Source organism: Poecilia mexicana, unplaced genomic scaffold (genome assembly GCF_051168715.1).
Source record: "Poecilia mexicana isolate PSO_F unplaced genomic scaffold, ASM5116871v1 scaffold_5, whole genome shotgun sequence".
NCBI classification, from domain to species: domain Eukaryota; kingdom Metazoa; phylum Chordata; class Actinopteri; order Cyprinodontiformes; family Poeciliidae; genus Poecilia; species Poecilia mexicana.
This window is the reverse complement of record NW_028263374.1, coordinates 16,231,816-16,248,468: the sequence shown is the minus strand read 5'-3', so window position 1 is coordinate 16,248,468 and position 16,653 is coordinate 16,231,816. Positions and strand designations below refer to the sequence as shown.

Here is a 16,653-nt window from a genome sequence, read left to right as displayed (position 1 = left end):
ACAGTGGTCCAAAGTGCTGCTTCTCTGTAGCCCAGGTCAGGCGCTTCTGCCGCTGTTTCTGGTTCAAAAGTGGCTTGACCTTTGACCTGGGGAATGCGGCACCTGTAGCCCATTTCCTGCACACGCCTGTGCACAGTGGCTCTGGATGTTTCTACTCCAGACTCAGTCCACTGCTTCCCCCAAGGTCTGGAATCGGCCCTTCTCCACAATCTTCCTCAGGGTCCGGTCTCCTCTTCTCGTTGTGCAGCGTTTTCTGCCACACTTTTTCCTTCCTACTGACTTCCCACTGAGGTGCCTTGATATAACACTCTGCAAACAGCCGATTCGTTCAGAAATTTCTTTCTGTTTCTCACCCTCTTGCTTGAGGATGTCAGTGATGGCCTTCTGGACAGCAGTCAGGTCAGCAATCTGACCCATGATTGCGGTTTTGAGTAATGAACCAGGCTGGGAGATTTTAAAGGCCTCAGGAATCTTTTTCAGGTGTTTAGAGATACTTTGTTGATTCAGATGATTATTTTTATTGCTCGTTCAGATAACCTTTTCATAATATTCTAATTTTTTGAGACAGGGATTTTGGGTTTTCAAGAGCTGTTTGCCAAAATCATCAAAATTAAAACAATAAAAGACCTGAAATATTTCAGTTGGTGTGCAATGAATCTAAAATATATGACAATTTAATTTTTATCATGACATTATGGAAAATAATGAACTTTATCACAATATTCTAATTTTATGACCAGCACCTGTATATACCCTTAAACCAAAAAAGCTGTATTGTAAAAACCCAGGCTTTTTTTTTACTGCTTTTCTTTTACTACACTACCTTAAATAATGCTTTGTGCAACTGTGCTATTAAGCTTTGTTCTCTTTGAATGAAACAGATTGAGAACCTGCAGGAGCAGCTGAGAGACAAAGACAAGCAGCTGGGAAACCTCAAGGACAGGATCAAGTCTCTGCAGACCGACTCCAGTAACACAGACACTGCCCTGGCCACCCTGGAGGAGGCGCTCTCAGAGAAGGTGCAACGTCGAGATCTGATTTGTTGGTTGTGTGTTATTATTTTTTTTTTTTTACGTCTCTTTGTGTTACAGTCTTGCACATCAGTATGAACATCAGTACGATTGCACAATGTAAACACAGAAATTATAGCAAAAAACACAAATATTGGGAAACATGAAACTTATGAATGAAACGTTCTGGTTTGAGGTTACATTCAGGAGCTGCAGCTCTGGGAACAATGAAGAGCCCACTGCACTGAACCCCACTGAAAACCTTGATTTCTGAACTCTTCCTAAAACCTTATTGTTATTTCTGAGTGAACATTAATTGGTTTTCTTTGCATTATTTGAGTTCTGAAAGCGCTGCATTTTTTATTTATTTATTTTTTTCCGTTATTTTGACCATTTCTCATTTTCTGCAAATAAATGCTAAATTTTAGCTTGGAATTTCAGAGACATGTTGTCAGTAGTTCACAGAATAAAAGAACAATGTTCATTTCAACTCAAACATATACCTATAAAAAGTAAAATCAGAGAAACTTCAGAGTTGTACAGTAAATTACTGATGAATCAAGTGTCTTAAATTTGTGAACTCTTCCAACTGTGTTGGATAATTATTCCAAATTTTCATTGCACAAAAGAACTTTGATGGTGAAGCTTCAGGCCTTCATTGAACACATTTTCATTTTCTTTGTCGTTCCAAAGTAAAAAAAAAAAAAAAAACACCTGGGAACATTTCAAAGGTGTTGCTTTTAAAGACACAATCATTTTGCGATGACATATTTATCATCAAGATACGACAGACTGTTTCAGTCATTTAATTTAAAACAAAGATGTAATTATCTTGTGGTCTTTTCAGAGCAATTTCAAAACATAATTTTGAAATTTTTTTTATATCGTTGCAACATCGACTGCAAACTTTAGTGGTTGAAAAGCTGCACTTACTGATTTAGAATCACATTAACTGGTGTGCATTTATGTTTTTGTGTCATTTTGTTAGGAGAGAATTATTGAGCGACTAAAGGACCAAAGAGAGAGAGAAGACAGAGAACGTCTGGAAGAAGTGGATTCCTATAAGAAGGAGAACAAAGAGCTGAAGGAGAAGGTCAACAACCTGCAGATAGAGTTAACAGAGAAGGAGGTAGGTGTGAGATCGTCTGTGCGAGGGCGTCGGGGTGAATCCGCATGCCTCTCTCTGTGTTTCTCTGCACAACATCCAGCTCTCCTCCGTAGTGCATCCGCTAAGTGTCTCTCACCAGCTGTCTCCTCTGATTCTGTGGCCTTTTCACACCTGCTGACAAGGCAAGGCTGCTGGATTTAAACGTGCTTTCGACGTCTGTGTTGATTGTCTACCTGCAGTCTAGTCTCATCGATCTCAAAGAGCACGCATCATCCCTGGCATCCTCTGGCCTCAAGAAGGACTCGAAGCTCAAGTCCCTGGAAATCGCCATTGAGCAGAAAAAAGAGGAGTGTAGTAAGTTGGAGACGCAGTTGCAAAAGGTAGGTGTTCGTCCTTGTCTTGGTGAAAGCTCACTCATCAACATGTTTTACAGGTGATCATTTTGATCTGATTAATGAAGCCAGTAAGTACCTGTTCATGTGTCGTATGTTTCCTGAGGTGCAACATATATTTCATTTTTGGAAGAAATATATTATGCACTAATTGAAGCTCCACCATCCTCTGGCACATCCTATTTTGAAGACTTGTAAAGAAAGGATTTGCGTGTTTGGTGGCTCAGTTGGTAGCGAGGACGCACCGTGTGCAGAAGCTGGAGTCTTCGGTTCCTGGTCTCTGAATATTTGCCACATGTCTTTCCTTTCAAACTGGTCAGTGAAGTCCTCTAGCGCCAGAACACGGAAGGATTAAACTTAATCAAATAGATATATACAGTTAGCTAAATAAAATGAACATTTCAAAAAATGCACTCCTTAATTTTGTCACAAACTTCAATGTGTTTTATTCTACTTTGTGTGATAGATCACCTCATAGTAGTGTATAATAGTGAAGCTAAGTAACAACACATGATTTTTAGAAATAAAATCTAAATGTAGATAGGATTGGTGGACAGGATCAGTTTCACATGTCGGTATTGACTGATCGCTGATCTTCCAAAGTTAGGGGAAATGAAGCTGATTTGTTGGTGCTGATTTGTCTGAACACTTAATAAAAAACTGTTCAGTATCCTCACCTAAACAGACAAACCAGGCAAGAAGAAAACCATTGTTATAAGATAGTATCAAGAAGTTTCGTTTACATCTTATAGGAAAACTAACATTGCACATTATGATGAATACGTCATCCCTACTGTGCCACATGGGCTGGTGATGATGCTTTCTTTTTTTTTTTTTTTTTTTTGCAGCTGACCTGATTTTTTTGTAAAATGAATGGAATTAGAGAAAGTGTGAAAAAAGTTTTCTTTTCTATATTTGGAGAAATGAACAAAATTGAAATAAACCAGGAAAATGTACTTTGATTTTGTTGTTTTACAAACTGTTGAACATTATAAAACTCTGTCGTTTGATTTGCTCATTCTGTTTTGGGAGTAGGAAGAGGTCACTGAAAGCTTTTCTGAACAAGAGTCTTGATCCGGCGTTACATAGATCACAGTCTTTTAGGATCCTGGCTGCCGTCACTTTCTCTCCTCTGCTGCAAGCTGCTGTATTTGTCACAACGCTACGCAGAAAAAGGAGTCCCTCCATCTTCTTTGTCTCCATGACCCACAGACCGTCTGTCCGTCTGTCGTCATCAGTGTTTTACTGCTGTTAACCTTTAACGACACGTTCAGTGCTGAAACTGTGTTACTCTGCCATCAAACGTGTATTATGTCTGATCCTGCTGTTATCTCCTCTGGCTCAAACTAAGCCCTAACACCTAACTCTCCCTGAACCCTCCCACCCCTCCTTTCTAATGTCCCTTCCTCGACCCCCCTCTGTTGGCAATGTAGCAAGCTGAGCAGCTATTCAGTCACATGAACAATCCTGTAAGTCCCTCTCTTGAGGCCTGCGAGGCGCACATTGAAAGCATGAGGACACTGAGAAGTTCTTTGAAATATGCTAGATGGTGATCATGGCGAGTCCCAGCACAGGCACTGCTTTCCCCCATCGACATGCATGTTGCCCATTGCACTGTGCGGGTATTACGAGCTTCAGACTGAACAGAGAGTCCTGTGCAATGTCCTCTTACAGTGATTAATGTCTGTGTGTGCGTGCGTGCGTGTGTGTGTTTGTATGTGTGAAAAGAGTGTTACACAGTCAAAGTTGTTATTTTTTCAAATTTTGTTCTGTTGTATTTATTGTCAGCTGAAATTAGCACAATTCCCACATTACTCAATAACATTTCTAAGGATTTATTCCTTTAGTTTTTATTAAAACTCAGGCATTGTTTTAGGTAACGCTAATATTCTAAGATTTCATTATTCCAGTAACATTGGCCTTCAGCAGAATTATATTTGTACTTATAAAGTTTTCAAGTCAAAACGGATGCTTAAATTATCCAGACAAGCATTAAAATGTGCAACTTTAAGTCAGAGGGGATAAAAATACGTTTAATCCTTTGTGTTACATATATGCAAAACAATGAAAAAAACAGGTTCATTATTCTAAAGTTTTTAAGAGGGATTTATAAAAGCTATGATTTATGAATTCTTTCTCCGACTGTCTGCAGCTTTAAGTGTCACACGCTGCATCAGGAAATTATCCACACCATTGCACTTTTACATTTTTGTCACATTGCAACCACAACAACAAAATATTTTGTTGTGACTTTATGTGACTGACCAACATAAACTAGAAAATAATTGCAAAGTGGAGGCAAATTGATACATTTTAGTTTTTATGTACAACACCATCATCATGCGATAACCCATAAACAAAAATGTAGTGCAAACTACATGCCTTCAGAGTTCACCTGCATTAAATAGAGCCCATGTAAATTAATCTCAGTGTTAAGCCAGCTGTACTGCGATGGCATCAGCTCTGGAGGCGCTGCAGAGATTTACAGCTCAGGTGGGAAGAATGTGTTTATGTAAGAGTGGCAAAAATGATCTTGTTCAAATGTAATTCTTAATAAGTTTGCAACCTGCCACAAGCTACATAGGAGGCGCAGCAAACTTTTTTAAAGATGTTTTAGCACATTTTTAATGATGCTGTGCCCAGAAAATAGGTTCAGCAACAACAAATGTGAGACCTGTGGCTGTAATTTCCCTGGTTGTGAACGTTTTTGAAAAATTGATCACAATTAATCTGAGCATTCAAAGACAAATCAGATCCTTTACAGTGTGCATAAAGGTAGCAAAGTTTACGATGCAGTTTTAACATTGACAATGCTTGTGTAAACACACCTATCACCTCAGCTTTCTCTTGCTACGTTCAGATTTTCCGTCTGCTTCTAATCCACCTGCATGTCAACTCTTTACCAATGTTAAACTTTGTAAAGGTGTTTTGGGTGGATTTTTAAAGCTTCTGGTTGATAGGTCCCACATAAGACTTTAACTTTCTGGAAAACTACAACATCCCAATCGTTGCAGCATGGTAGTGAACTCCAGTTCACTGGGGTTTATCTTTAGAAGGGACTAGGAAGCTGAGGAAAGTAGAAGATGGGTGGCGGTAATACAGACCAATCCTGGAGGAACAACTTGTTAAAACGCCTCAAACAACCGAGACCTCAGACCCTCCAGGAGACGCATAATTCTCCACTGCTTTGTGTTGGTTTATTACATAAAATCACACAAAAATGAAATAAACTTTGTCATTATAATGAAACAAAATGGGGTTAAACATTAACAGTAAATACTTCTGCATAATCTCTATTTACTTAAAGATTCTGACAGATGAGCAATGACATAATTATGTTTGTTATTTTTATCCCCACATCCTAAAAACATTAACAATAAATTGCTCCAACTTCTTTTTCTGCACACAGTCAGTTTACAGATGCAAACACTGTTTCAGCTCTGTTGGGTTTGCATGACACGTTGCATGTCGTTATTGTTGCAGCGCTTCTCGTTTCTCTCGGTGTGGTGCTGGTAGCGTTTGTTCGAGCCGTGGGTGGAGATCGCTGCTGTGTTTTGGCGGATGGCTCTGTAAAACTTTGCTCCATACGTGGGTCTGTTTGCTTCCCCAAGGGTGATGTGTACCTTTGCAGTAAATTTAATTGAAAATTCAATCATAGTGGTGATGAGATTTGTCGAACGTGACCAAAATTGAGTCTCGGTTTTGGTTATTTGTGATCATCTTGTTTTTTATCTGAATATTTAATATATTTTGTCAGTTTTTATTTATTTATTTATTTTTTTTCTGTACACGTAGGACAAACATGCACACTGTAATGCACTCTGCATACTAACCAAGTGACAGATGACTGTGAGACTCAGAGGGACATTTAAATTGAGCTAAATAATAGCTCTGTTAAAGCTAATGAGCCAGCACCAGTAATGATGGGCTGGTTCACAATGTTTACTCTACTCTCCACTATATTGCATTCACAGAGACAGAGAGACAGAGACAGATCTACCACAAGACTTTAGAGCACAGTAAAAACATTGTGAGCTGCTCTCTTTGGTTCGTCAATGTGAACTGACTCTGTGCATCTTTCCTTGGTACACGGACGCAGAAAGCTCACGAGGTGGAGCAGCAGCACTCGGGCCCCCGAGGAAACCCGGAGTACGTGGATCGAGTAAAGCTTCTGGAAAAGGAAGTGAGCTATTATAAAGACGAGGCAAGCAAGGCTCAGTCGGAAGTGGAGAGGCTTCTGGACATCCTGAGAGAGGTGGAGACGGAGAAGAATGACAAGGACAAGAAGATTGCTGAGCTGGAAAGGTGAGTGAAACTTATGCTGGCGAATCTCTTCTACCAGTTATTCAGGATTTAGTAAAAAAAAATATATATATATATAAATATTCTTTTCTGTACCTCTAAATAAATGCCTTATACTAAGAAAAGCAAGATGTCATCAAAAATGGTTTTAGTTTCATATCAGCTTACGCAAAGAAAACAAAGTCTTTGGTTTCTTTTCCAGTTCTCTTTTCCAGTTTCTGTTTTTCTGCTTGTGTTTTAATATCTTCGTCGCTGTTGGTTACCCGTTCTTTCTCAATACTCTTGTTTGTTATTCTAATTCGGTTGAGTTATGGTTAGATTATGGTTACAGCTCTCAGTGCAACACATTGGTTTCCGTGACACAGACGAGTTTGTTTCTGTTGATGCTGGATGAGGTTTCGACATCAAGTTATAAACTACTTGTTTCCACTTGTCTATGCTTAACTTCCAGCCATTTGCTCAAGCATAGTTGTTTTGTCTTGGATGGAGTCTGTGTGGAGTGAGTTTGTTTGAAGGTCTGATAAAGCCTATGGACTCTTGCCTGGATGTCTGAATGTCCTCCAGATAAGCAGTGATTGATGTTTCACCTGCCAGGAATTTTAATGCTTTGTCTTAAATTTGAGATGCACCACATTTGGGACCGATTTTAATTTCATAACGTTCTGATGTAACGATTTTAACCTAAATTTTACATTCACAGTCGCTGTGTTAAACATTACTATCTATGGGATTAGTGTCTCTGTTCATTTCCATAAATAGAGCCATACTTTAACCTTGGCGTTAAATCCTCCTGGAAACAGTTCCCCTGGACATTTTCCTCATTAACAACTTCCACACCAAAGAGAGATGATACCATGACCTTCCTGCATTTATTGGTCCAGAAATAAACAGGTTTTTTAGGCTTTGACTGATGAGTCACCAGACAGCATTAAGTGTCAATCATTGGGTTGATTTTCCTCACAAGCTGATTTGTTTGTTTGTTTCTCTCTCAAAGCCATTATTTGGAAAAACTGGACATTTTCCCCCTGCATGATGTTGGAACAGAGTAATTGATTTCTGTAAATGTGCTTCTTTCATTCTTGTATTCATGTGACATTTAATCCAGAAACTCGACTCTGAAATTGTTGTTTAGTTTTGGTTCAGCTGACGAAGTGGATCGCTAAACTGACCTAAGCTTTGGTTGAATTGTCTGAGGCCAACACAGATCTGCTGCGACTTCTTCTTCTTCTCTCCTGTCACATACTCTCCATGTAGCACAGATACAAGCTAGATGTCAGTGAAAAGTGCCCACTCAGTTGAGTTCCTTGCTAAGTCTTTCACCAAATGTGATTAATTGAGTTTTCTTGTCCTTTTTTGCCATCCTTACCCACTTTTTTCATCCTGTATCCCTTCTGTCTTTTGTCCCCTTCTCTAACCCCGACCATTGGTCAACCTTGACCTCTGTTCATTCCCTCCTTATTCTTTCTCAAATTGGATTCTGAATCTTCAATCTGTCCTTCATCTTCTTTGAAACGCTCTTGTGCCCTTCCTTTTGCACTAAATTTTAAAAAGCCCCCCATCCACTGCCCCTCGCCATACCCCTCGTTCTGGAGGCAGAGCCCCCCCTGACCCACTCCCTTCTGTGCCTGCCGCCCCTCAGCAGATAGGGGGCATGGTCTGGGATTTCCTGGGAAAGTGAGTGCTCTGCCCTGGCACATCAGCTCCGCTCGGCTTCCTGATTTAAAATCTCGGACCGCAACTGCTGTGACTGCGTCTGGTTTCACCCGTGTGCCTGGTTCTGCCTGCTCTCTGTAGGATGCACAGATCTTTGCATCGCAGTGGCAGCTTTTGTTTGTTGTCTGTGTTTTCATTACTTACTTCGACACACGATGCAAAGACTCCTGCAGTTTTTGTTTTTCTTTCTCAGTGACTGTCTGCACCTGCTCCATGAATGCATTTCTTTCAGCTTGGTCATTAGTTGGAGAGCATGTGTGTGTGTTTGACATGTGCATGACATATAAACTGTTGCATGTTAGTTTTCTAACAAGTTAATGACTAAACGTACATTTATCTGTGCAAAGGTTTTAAACCGTTTCTTATTAATTCATATTTTCCTCTCAAGGACCAGAATTTCTTGTATTTTTTTTTATTTTATTTTATTTTTTAGTTTTTGTAAGTTCTTCATGCTTTAGGTGGTCTATCAAAGTTTTTCATAGATTCTGGCTACTTTTTTTGATCAGTTTCAGTTCTGTTTCCCAAACTATGAAATGAGAACAAATGAAAGCATTGTGACTAACAAAGTGCATAAGGATCCAGTTTGGGTCTTTACATAGTTGTCTGCCCTATTTGGACACAATATTAGTTCTTGCCTTGAGCTTTAAGACCCTTTTTATTCCTGAATACAACAATATGAATGAGGAAGAATTAAAGGGCTCTTTAATTCAATGAAAGGAGAAACAAACACACCTTCACTAAAAATGTTATCTGTTATTGGACAGAAAATTTTAGACCTTCAGAAAGCCTGAAGAACTGTTGAACAAAATGTTATCAAATACAGAAAGTCTGTCTCCTTGTGAAACAGATAAAAAGATGGATGACTGAAAACCTTTGCACAGGATTGTGCATTTTAAATATTGCACATGTGGTGTTCATTTTCTACTTTATATTTCTGTTTCTTTTTTGCTTGTGTATGCAATGATGAAGTGTAAAGTTCACATCAAGGATGCCACATTTTACAATTTATGGCACCAGCAATTATCCAGGTGTTTGTCAAATATGCTGCTGTTTAAATTGAGCCCATCATTGTTGTGCCTTGGAAAAATATTGATACACCTTGAGCTTTTTCCACATTTTGTCGCTTAGAAACCACAAACTTGAACGGATTGTATTGACATTTTATTTGCTAAACCAACACTAAGTTGTGCATGATTGTGGAACGTCCATGGATAAATATTTGAATTTGGGTTTGAAGCACATGGAGAGGTACATTCTGGTGCCGCTCCATGGTATTTGTTGTCTATGTTCTATCACATGAAACCCAAAAGAAAATGTATTGAAGTTTGTGGTGGCAATTTGACAAAATTTGAAAAGGTTATGGAGTCTGAATACGTTTGAAAGCGATTGATTTTCTGTGAGACCTTGGTGTGATTCTTTCTGCTCCGTTTTTGATTTGTTTGAGTTGATTTTACTGCACACGTTGTTCCTACCAAGAAACAGCGTGGACAGCAGCATATTTTCACTCATTCACACACACCCACACACACCCACACCCACAGGACTTTTCTGATTATATGTTGTTTTATGGGCTGTTTGTTAAAGCTTTTGTAAAAAGTATCAGTCCTCAGCTGTTACACCTCCCTCTCCTATGGGCACATTTCACTCCTTTTCATTCCACCCATCTATCCGCCTCATTTCTTTCTGTCGGTGACACTCGTGCTTCTGACTGAGGTTTTCCTTTCTACATCCTCACCTGGCATCTCTCTTTCCCGGTCTCTTCCTCCCAGTCTGCTCCAGCTGTCTTCCTAGCTAACCCTAACAGACACTGAAGGAAATACTCAGAAAAAAATGACCTGCATGACTAAAGCTGCTGTGCTCCTAGTCTGTGCACCATCAGGGTGGGGATGTTGTATTTTGTCGGATCTGGACTGAATCCATCGAGTCTGCTCTATTAACGAATCCCCTGCATTTTCAACTAATGCCCTTCAACCTTTGTCTCCCACTCAATCAAAATACTGTTAGCTTCCCTTCCTTCCTTCCTTGCTCCCGTTCCTCGTCCTCATCTTTTGCCCGGCTAATTCTTTGCCTGTCTGACTGCATGTCTGCCACTCCCAGGCTTGGCAGCAGATGCACAGCGCTCCATGTTGTTCAGAGAAAGTGCATCCTGCAAAATCTGCGTCAGACTGTCACAGGCTTGTCTATAATCTCAAGTGTTGTTGGATGATTATACCCCCAAGGTGTTCTTTTTTTTATTATTATTTGTTTTACATTTTGGTTCGAAAACTTTCTTTACATTTTTATTTTTGCTTTTCTTCTGTGTGTTTTTTCCTGCTTCCAATGTTTTCTTCACGTGTCCTTCATCCTATTGTCTTCTACCTTTAAATCTACCTGTCTGCAGTTTAGCTCCAAGGTAAGACATTTCCCTGCAACTCTCGTAGTCCACCTCTACTGAGGTTGACCCAAACTCCTGCACTGAAACCTTTCAGTCCTCCCAACAATGACATGAGGCTCAGTTCGGATGGGGATGCTCATGCTTTGTTACCTAGCTCATTTCTTCCATTTGTACTCATTATGGTTCCTTGTCCTTTTTATGGGTTTGTAATGTGCCCTCCTCACATCTTAGCTCCTTTAGATTTGACTTAATTACTGTTGTGGTATGGAACAGTTTTAGAAGTGTGAAATTTTACAGGCAAGGAGGTAAAGATCAGATCAAGAAAGGCTCCAACATCAAACTGGGACTACCAGGGGACAAGAAAGGCTTAGGACAAGATCCTCGCAAGGAAGGCTCTTTAGAAAGTGGTCACCACTTAAAGGTGAGTATTTAACTTATCTTTCATAAATAATAAGCTCTGATTATGTATGTTTAAATATCTGGAGTGCCATTTATAAAGTTAAATGCATTCAATGTACAACATCCGTCTTTTAAGGTGCAATTATGATGTAATAAACAACTTGATGATTTTAAATAGTAAAATGAATGTGCACAAGTTTGAATCTATTGTGAAATTACTCTCATCAATTGAACTTCATATATACACGCACCCCTACTAATATTTGGGGAAAATATCCTTAAGAAATTTCAGAGAAGTTATATTTTTTTTTAGCATATGTTTATGCAGAAAATACTTTTTTTTTTTCAGAAAAATCCATCATACATCTTTCATCCAGTCTTTTCTAGGTGGTTTAACTTGCGTCATAATTAATTGAGCACACTTAAAGATCATTATTTTAAAAAAATCCCACTGTTCACTTCAAAGTTTTAAAATTAAGATCCAGTTGAAAATATGTTCATGTAGAAAATGGATGTATCTGTGTTAAAAAGGTGTGTTAAAACATTTCTCCAAATGTTTTAATGACTGAATATGGTGTGTGTTCCAACTAGATAATGACTCCTAACACATCCATTAAAAGTATTTTTGAATGATGAACCACAACAACATTAAGCTTTTGAAATGACCTTTAATTGAGAACCTTAAACATTAACAAACCAGGCTTAAAACCAGGCTTAAAAGTTTGGTCAACACCAGTTAATTAACCAGTTAATTTAAATAAACTGTGCCAGGAACTAGTTGAGGAATAAGATAAGTTTTGTTTAGTTTTTTTTTTTCTTCTCTAAAACCCTTATAGGACTTTCACATGAAGTTCAAAACCAACTTCTACTTCTAGAAGCTTAAAATTCAGATGACATTCACACCCATGATAAACGTATTTGAACTTCTCAGCAGCGCTTCATACGTTTGCACTGAGTCACTGTGTGTTTTCTGCTCTGTCCGATGTGCCGTCTGTCAGCTGGAGGAACTGATGAGCACGCTGGAAAGGACGAGACAGGAGCTGGACGCCACCAAGCAACGTCTCTCCTCCACGCAGCAGTCTTTACAGGAGAGGGACACCCATCTTACTAACATGAGACAAGAGCGCAGGAAGCAGCTGGAGGAGATCCTTGAAATGAAGTCAGTATTGCTGCATACTTGACAGTTTCACTTTGTCCAATTCATTTCAGATGAAGTATCACTTTTATATTGTTACTTGACAAGATGTTGCAGCTTATGCCACTAAAACAGCTTTTGTATCAAAAAGCAGATTGTGTATGTTGTCCCCTCTTTAGGGTTTAAATTAGGGTCAGTACTGCACACAATGACACTACGCATTGCCATGTGCACATTAATGTTATTTTTCACTTCAAATATGTAAAGCATCACATAAACTAGTTGATTTATGTCAAGTCTTTTGAAGTTTGCCAAACTTTGCTGAATTCACGCTGCAACTCTTTGCACAAGCGTGTTAAGTTAAACACCTGGACTACAAATACTTCTTAATCTTGTTGTGAAGTAGAGTTGAATATGAACTGTATTTGACAGAGATTCAGTGCAGTTTTAGAATCGATAAATGTTCTACAATTTTCATATGTGTGGGTGCTACGTTTTTCTTTTTTTGTTTTGATTTGTTTTCAGACAACAAGCTCTGCTGGCAGCCATCAGTGAAAAAGACGCTAACATAGCATTACTCGAACTATCTGCCTCCAATAAAAAGAAGACCCAGGAGGAGGTGCTGGCCCTGAAAAGAGAGCGGGACAAACTGATGCACCAACTCAAACAACACGTTAGTACCATTTCAAGCATTGTCAAAAAAATAAAAAATGAAGTAACTTGCCACACAAGTTCTTTTAACCGTCCCGCTGCTCAGGTGGAGTGCAACAAATGTCACAGTCGGACATTTTTTTTTTTTGTCACTGGGTCAATGTGACACCGTGCGCACAGAGTAAAAAACTCATGGGGTCTAAATGACCCGTCTCTAAAGACCAGTGGAAGCTTAAGAGCAAACCTTGTTCTTTCTTTAGTGTTTCATTTGTTATTATCCAGGCCTCTGATTACAGTGTTTTAACTCTGCCTAGTGTGTGCTGATGACTACTTGGATCATTTAAATGTCTATTTATTTTGTCCTTCAATACAAGAGATTTCTGCAAGGATTTCTAACTGCTCACTAGTCCATTTTCTGGAGAAAATATAAGATTTCTGAGTCCAAAAAGGCAGAAAACCTGCTTAGTTCAATTTGTGTCTGCTCTACTGACACTGACCTAAACTGATGTAAGCACTTGCACCATCAATCATCATATTGCATTCTTCATAATTTTTTTTTACTGTAAATCACTGTGAATAATGGACAGGATTATCAGTGTCTACATCTGCAAAGTTGGTAGAGAGATGCCCCAAAAGAATTGCAGCTTTTTAAGTAGTGAAAGATAATTCTACTAACCAACTTTGGGGAAACTAAATACGAATGCACGCGCTGTTCTTTTTATTTATTTATTTTTTAATTGAGAAACTGTACCATTTCCCTTTCACTTCTCTGAGTGACATTGGTCTGTCACATAAAATTTCAGAAACATTTGTGGCTATAATGTGAGAAAAAGTAAAAAGGTTTAATTGGTTTGAATTTTGTAAGGCGCTTTCAAAGCATCACAATACATTCAAATCTTTTGGGAGTTTTTTGCATCAAAAAGAGATGTGCTTTATATTTTTGAAGAAAAGCCTACAGCTCCTTTTTGTACTTTATGTTTATCATAAAATGTGTAATATCCTCATAAGTAGAAAGCAATAATAAAAACATACGACACTGTTTGCTGGATTGATAATAGATCATAGAAAATTTTGCTAAAGAAAAACTTAAAATGAGTGTAAATTTTAACTGATTAGTTGTATAGATGTTAAAACCCTCAGTTTATTCTAAGGTTGTGTGCTTGTTCTAAATTGGTTAGTGTGAAGAGACGGTAGCTTGAAACAACAAATCATGATGTAATGATTTTCTTCTCAGACACAAAGCAGAATGAAGCTGATAGCCGACAACTATGAGGATGAGCAGTACCATCCACACGCTCCTCACCACCAGCCGCAGCCTCCACATGCTCAGACTCAGCCACAGCCCCAATACCCCCACCCTCCCCACGCTCAGCAGTCTCCTTATCCACACGCCACACACCCCCAACACCCACAGCACCTGCAGCACCCACAAGCCCCGGCACAGCACCCTCATCCACAGCAACCGCAGCCCCAGTATCCTCAACACGCACAACACCCGCAGCATCCTCAGCACTCTCAACCGCTTCCTCAACACCAACAGCATCCACGCCCCCCACAGCCACAGCACCCGCACCAACAGCACCCGCAGCATGTGCCGCAGCACCCACACGGACATCCGGCTCCACAGCACCCTCACCCCCAACACCCACATGGCCCTCCCCCCCAAGGACCTCACCCGCAGCATCCTCACCCGCAGCATCCTCAGCACCCTCAGCATCCCCAACATCCACACCACGCCCAGCATCCCCGTCACCCCTCACCTCACCATCGTGGAGGGCCGGCCCGTGGACCGCCACACGCAGGTCACCGTCCCTCTCCAGACCAGGTCAGTAAACACCTACTGTACGAATGACAAAATAACAAGATGGCACATTTTTCACACAATGACGTTCAACACTTTTTAGAGCAAAAGTGTTTTCCAGGGTTAAAACACAGGACCGACGGACATCCCATCACAAAACAATCATTCTGGAAGACACAGTACGCCACTAAAATTAATGTGGGGGCAAAATGACATTTAAAGCAAAAACATGCTGCTCTCTCACTGAGGTTATTACATAAGACATAAGTGATGGTGTAATTTGTACAGTAAAATCAGTCAGCAGAACTAACACTGTAGGAAATAAATCTGGCCTCTAAGTGTTTTCTCTTGCACAACAGGATGACGAGGAGGGCATTTGGGCATAGCTGAGACAACCAAAGCTCTAATGTTGTTTTGAGGGGTAAGTTGAGACCTTTCTGAAGCTGTCTAAATTGTATATACCACAAACTGAACAATGCTATGCTTTTTACTGTCATACCTGATTATTTTCTCTCATGTAGGAGATTCAGTCACTACTGGAGGAGCATGGTCATCCCAAGATGTTGAAACACCACCCAAATAAACATTTATCACCTTCAGTGAATCAGTACTTCTGAGCAGTGGGACCTTTATTTATTTATTTATTTATTTAATTATTTTACTTTTGTCTTTTGTTTTGTTATGTTTTGCACATTTCTTTCTGAGGAACAGGAGGAGGTACTCAGGTTTTCAGGTCCTGCATGAAGACTGGCAGCTGAGCAGGTAATTAAAATGTGCTTCTGCACACTTTTGAAAATAAAAAACACGCAGAGAGGAAACAATAAGTACTGAACATGTCAACGTTTTGCTCAAAAATATGACGATGAAACCAGAGGTTGGCAGCAACCCAGTTTGCTGTGATGGTGACACATTCTTTCTCACAACCTCTCTACAAACCCTGAACACTCAAGGAGCCGTCTTCTCTGTACCCTGATCTTCAGTTTCGATCGTAGGTCTTGGCCGTCGGCTGCAGGCTTTATCTCTCCAAATCATCTGACAGTTTTTTTGGCAGTGTGGTTGGCATCATTTTCTTGTTGAAAATATTTAGATTCTCATCAAGAATGTTCTAGTCAACTTATCCTTTCATAAGGATAAGTTGACTAGAACTTATCCTTATATGAAGTCTATGTCTGAACTTAGACATAGACTAAATTCAGACGTAGACTTCTGACTGTGCTGTACTTCAGTCAAACTTAACCTGTGCTACTATGGAGTTAAATTTTCGTCTCATCTGACCAGACTATAATACCCAAGTATTTTAGAGGCTAATCTAAATGCTCTGCAGCAAGCCTCAAACAAGCCTCATTATGCATTTTTTTTTCAGCAGTGGAGTGTTGTGCAGTGAGCTTGTTTGGAGGCCATGAGGCTTAGTGCATTGTCTTTTGTTTTCATGTAATCAAATTATTCTGCTAATTCTGGTTCTGTTTATCGTAGTGACTCATTGTCAGAAATCTTGTGAGGACCACCCCATCATGGCTGGTTTACGGTGAAATTATGTTTCTTCCACTTCTGGATTATGATCATAACGGTGTTTGCGGAAACATTCAGAAGTTTGGAAATATGGCCTCATCTAATGGCATCAGTGCATTTTGTAACAATGTGGCTGTAAAGGTTTAAGAATATCTTTGTAGTGAGAAACACCTCTGCAGAACTAAACCAGCTGTGAATTATTGAATGGTTGCTGTACATTTTCAGCCACTTCTTGACTTTCTTTGCAATCGTTTCTTTC

At 39.6% G+C, this 16,653-nt stretch overlaps 1 protein-coding gene across 1 annotated transcript in view; it reads left to right on the top strand.

Annotated features, from left to right (window-relative positions):
* erc2 (ELKS/RAB6-interacting/CAST family member 2) overlaps window positions 1-15,307 on the top strand; it is a 38,786-nt gene extending 23,479 nt beyond the window's left edge. Inside the window, exons 8-19 of the mRNA XM_014999415.2 lie at window positions 882-1,019; window positions 1,999-2,139; window positions 2,358-2,498; window positions 3,944-3,979; window positions 6,610-6,815; window positions 8,364-8,486; window positions 10,906-10,917; window positions 11,197-11,320; window positions 12,297-12,457; window positions 12,959-13,106; window positions 14,319-14,909; window positions 15,245-15,307. Coding sequence (XP_014854901.2) covers window positions 882-1,019; window positions 1,999-2,139; window positions 2,358-2,498; window positions 3,944-3,979; window positions 6,610-6,815; window positions 8,364-8,486; window positions 10,906-10,917; window positions 11,197-11,320; window positions 12,297-12,457; window positions 12,959-13,106; window positions 14,319-14,909; window positions 15,245-15,271 — 1,848 coding nt within the window. The 3' untranslated portion in view covers window positions 15,272-15,307. The remainder of the gene's footprint in view (window positions 1-881; window positions 1,020-1,998; window positions 2,140-2,357; window positions 2,499-3,943; window positions 3,980-6,609; window positions 6,816-8,363; window positions 8,487-10,905; window positions 10,918-11,196; window positions 11,321-12,296; window positions 12,458-12,958; window positions 13,107-14,318; window positions 14,910-15,244) is intronic.
* Window positions 15,308-16,653: the final 1,346 nt, after the last annotated feature.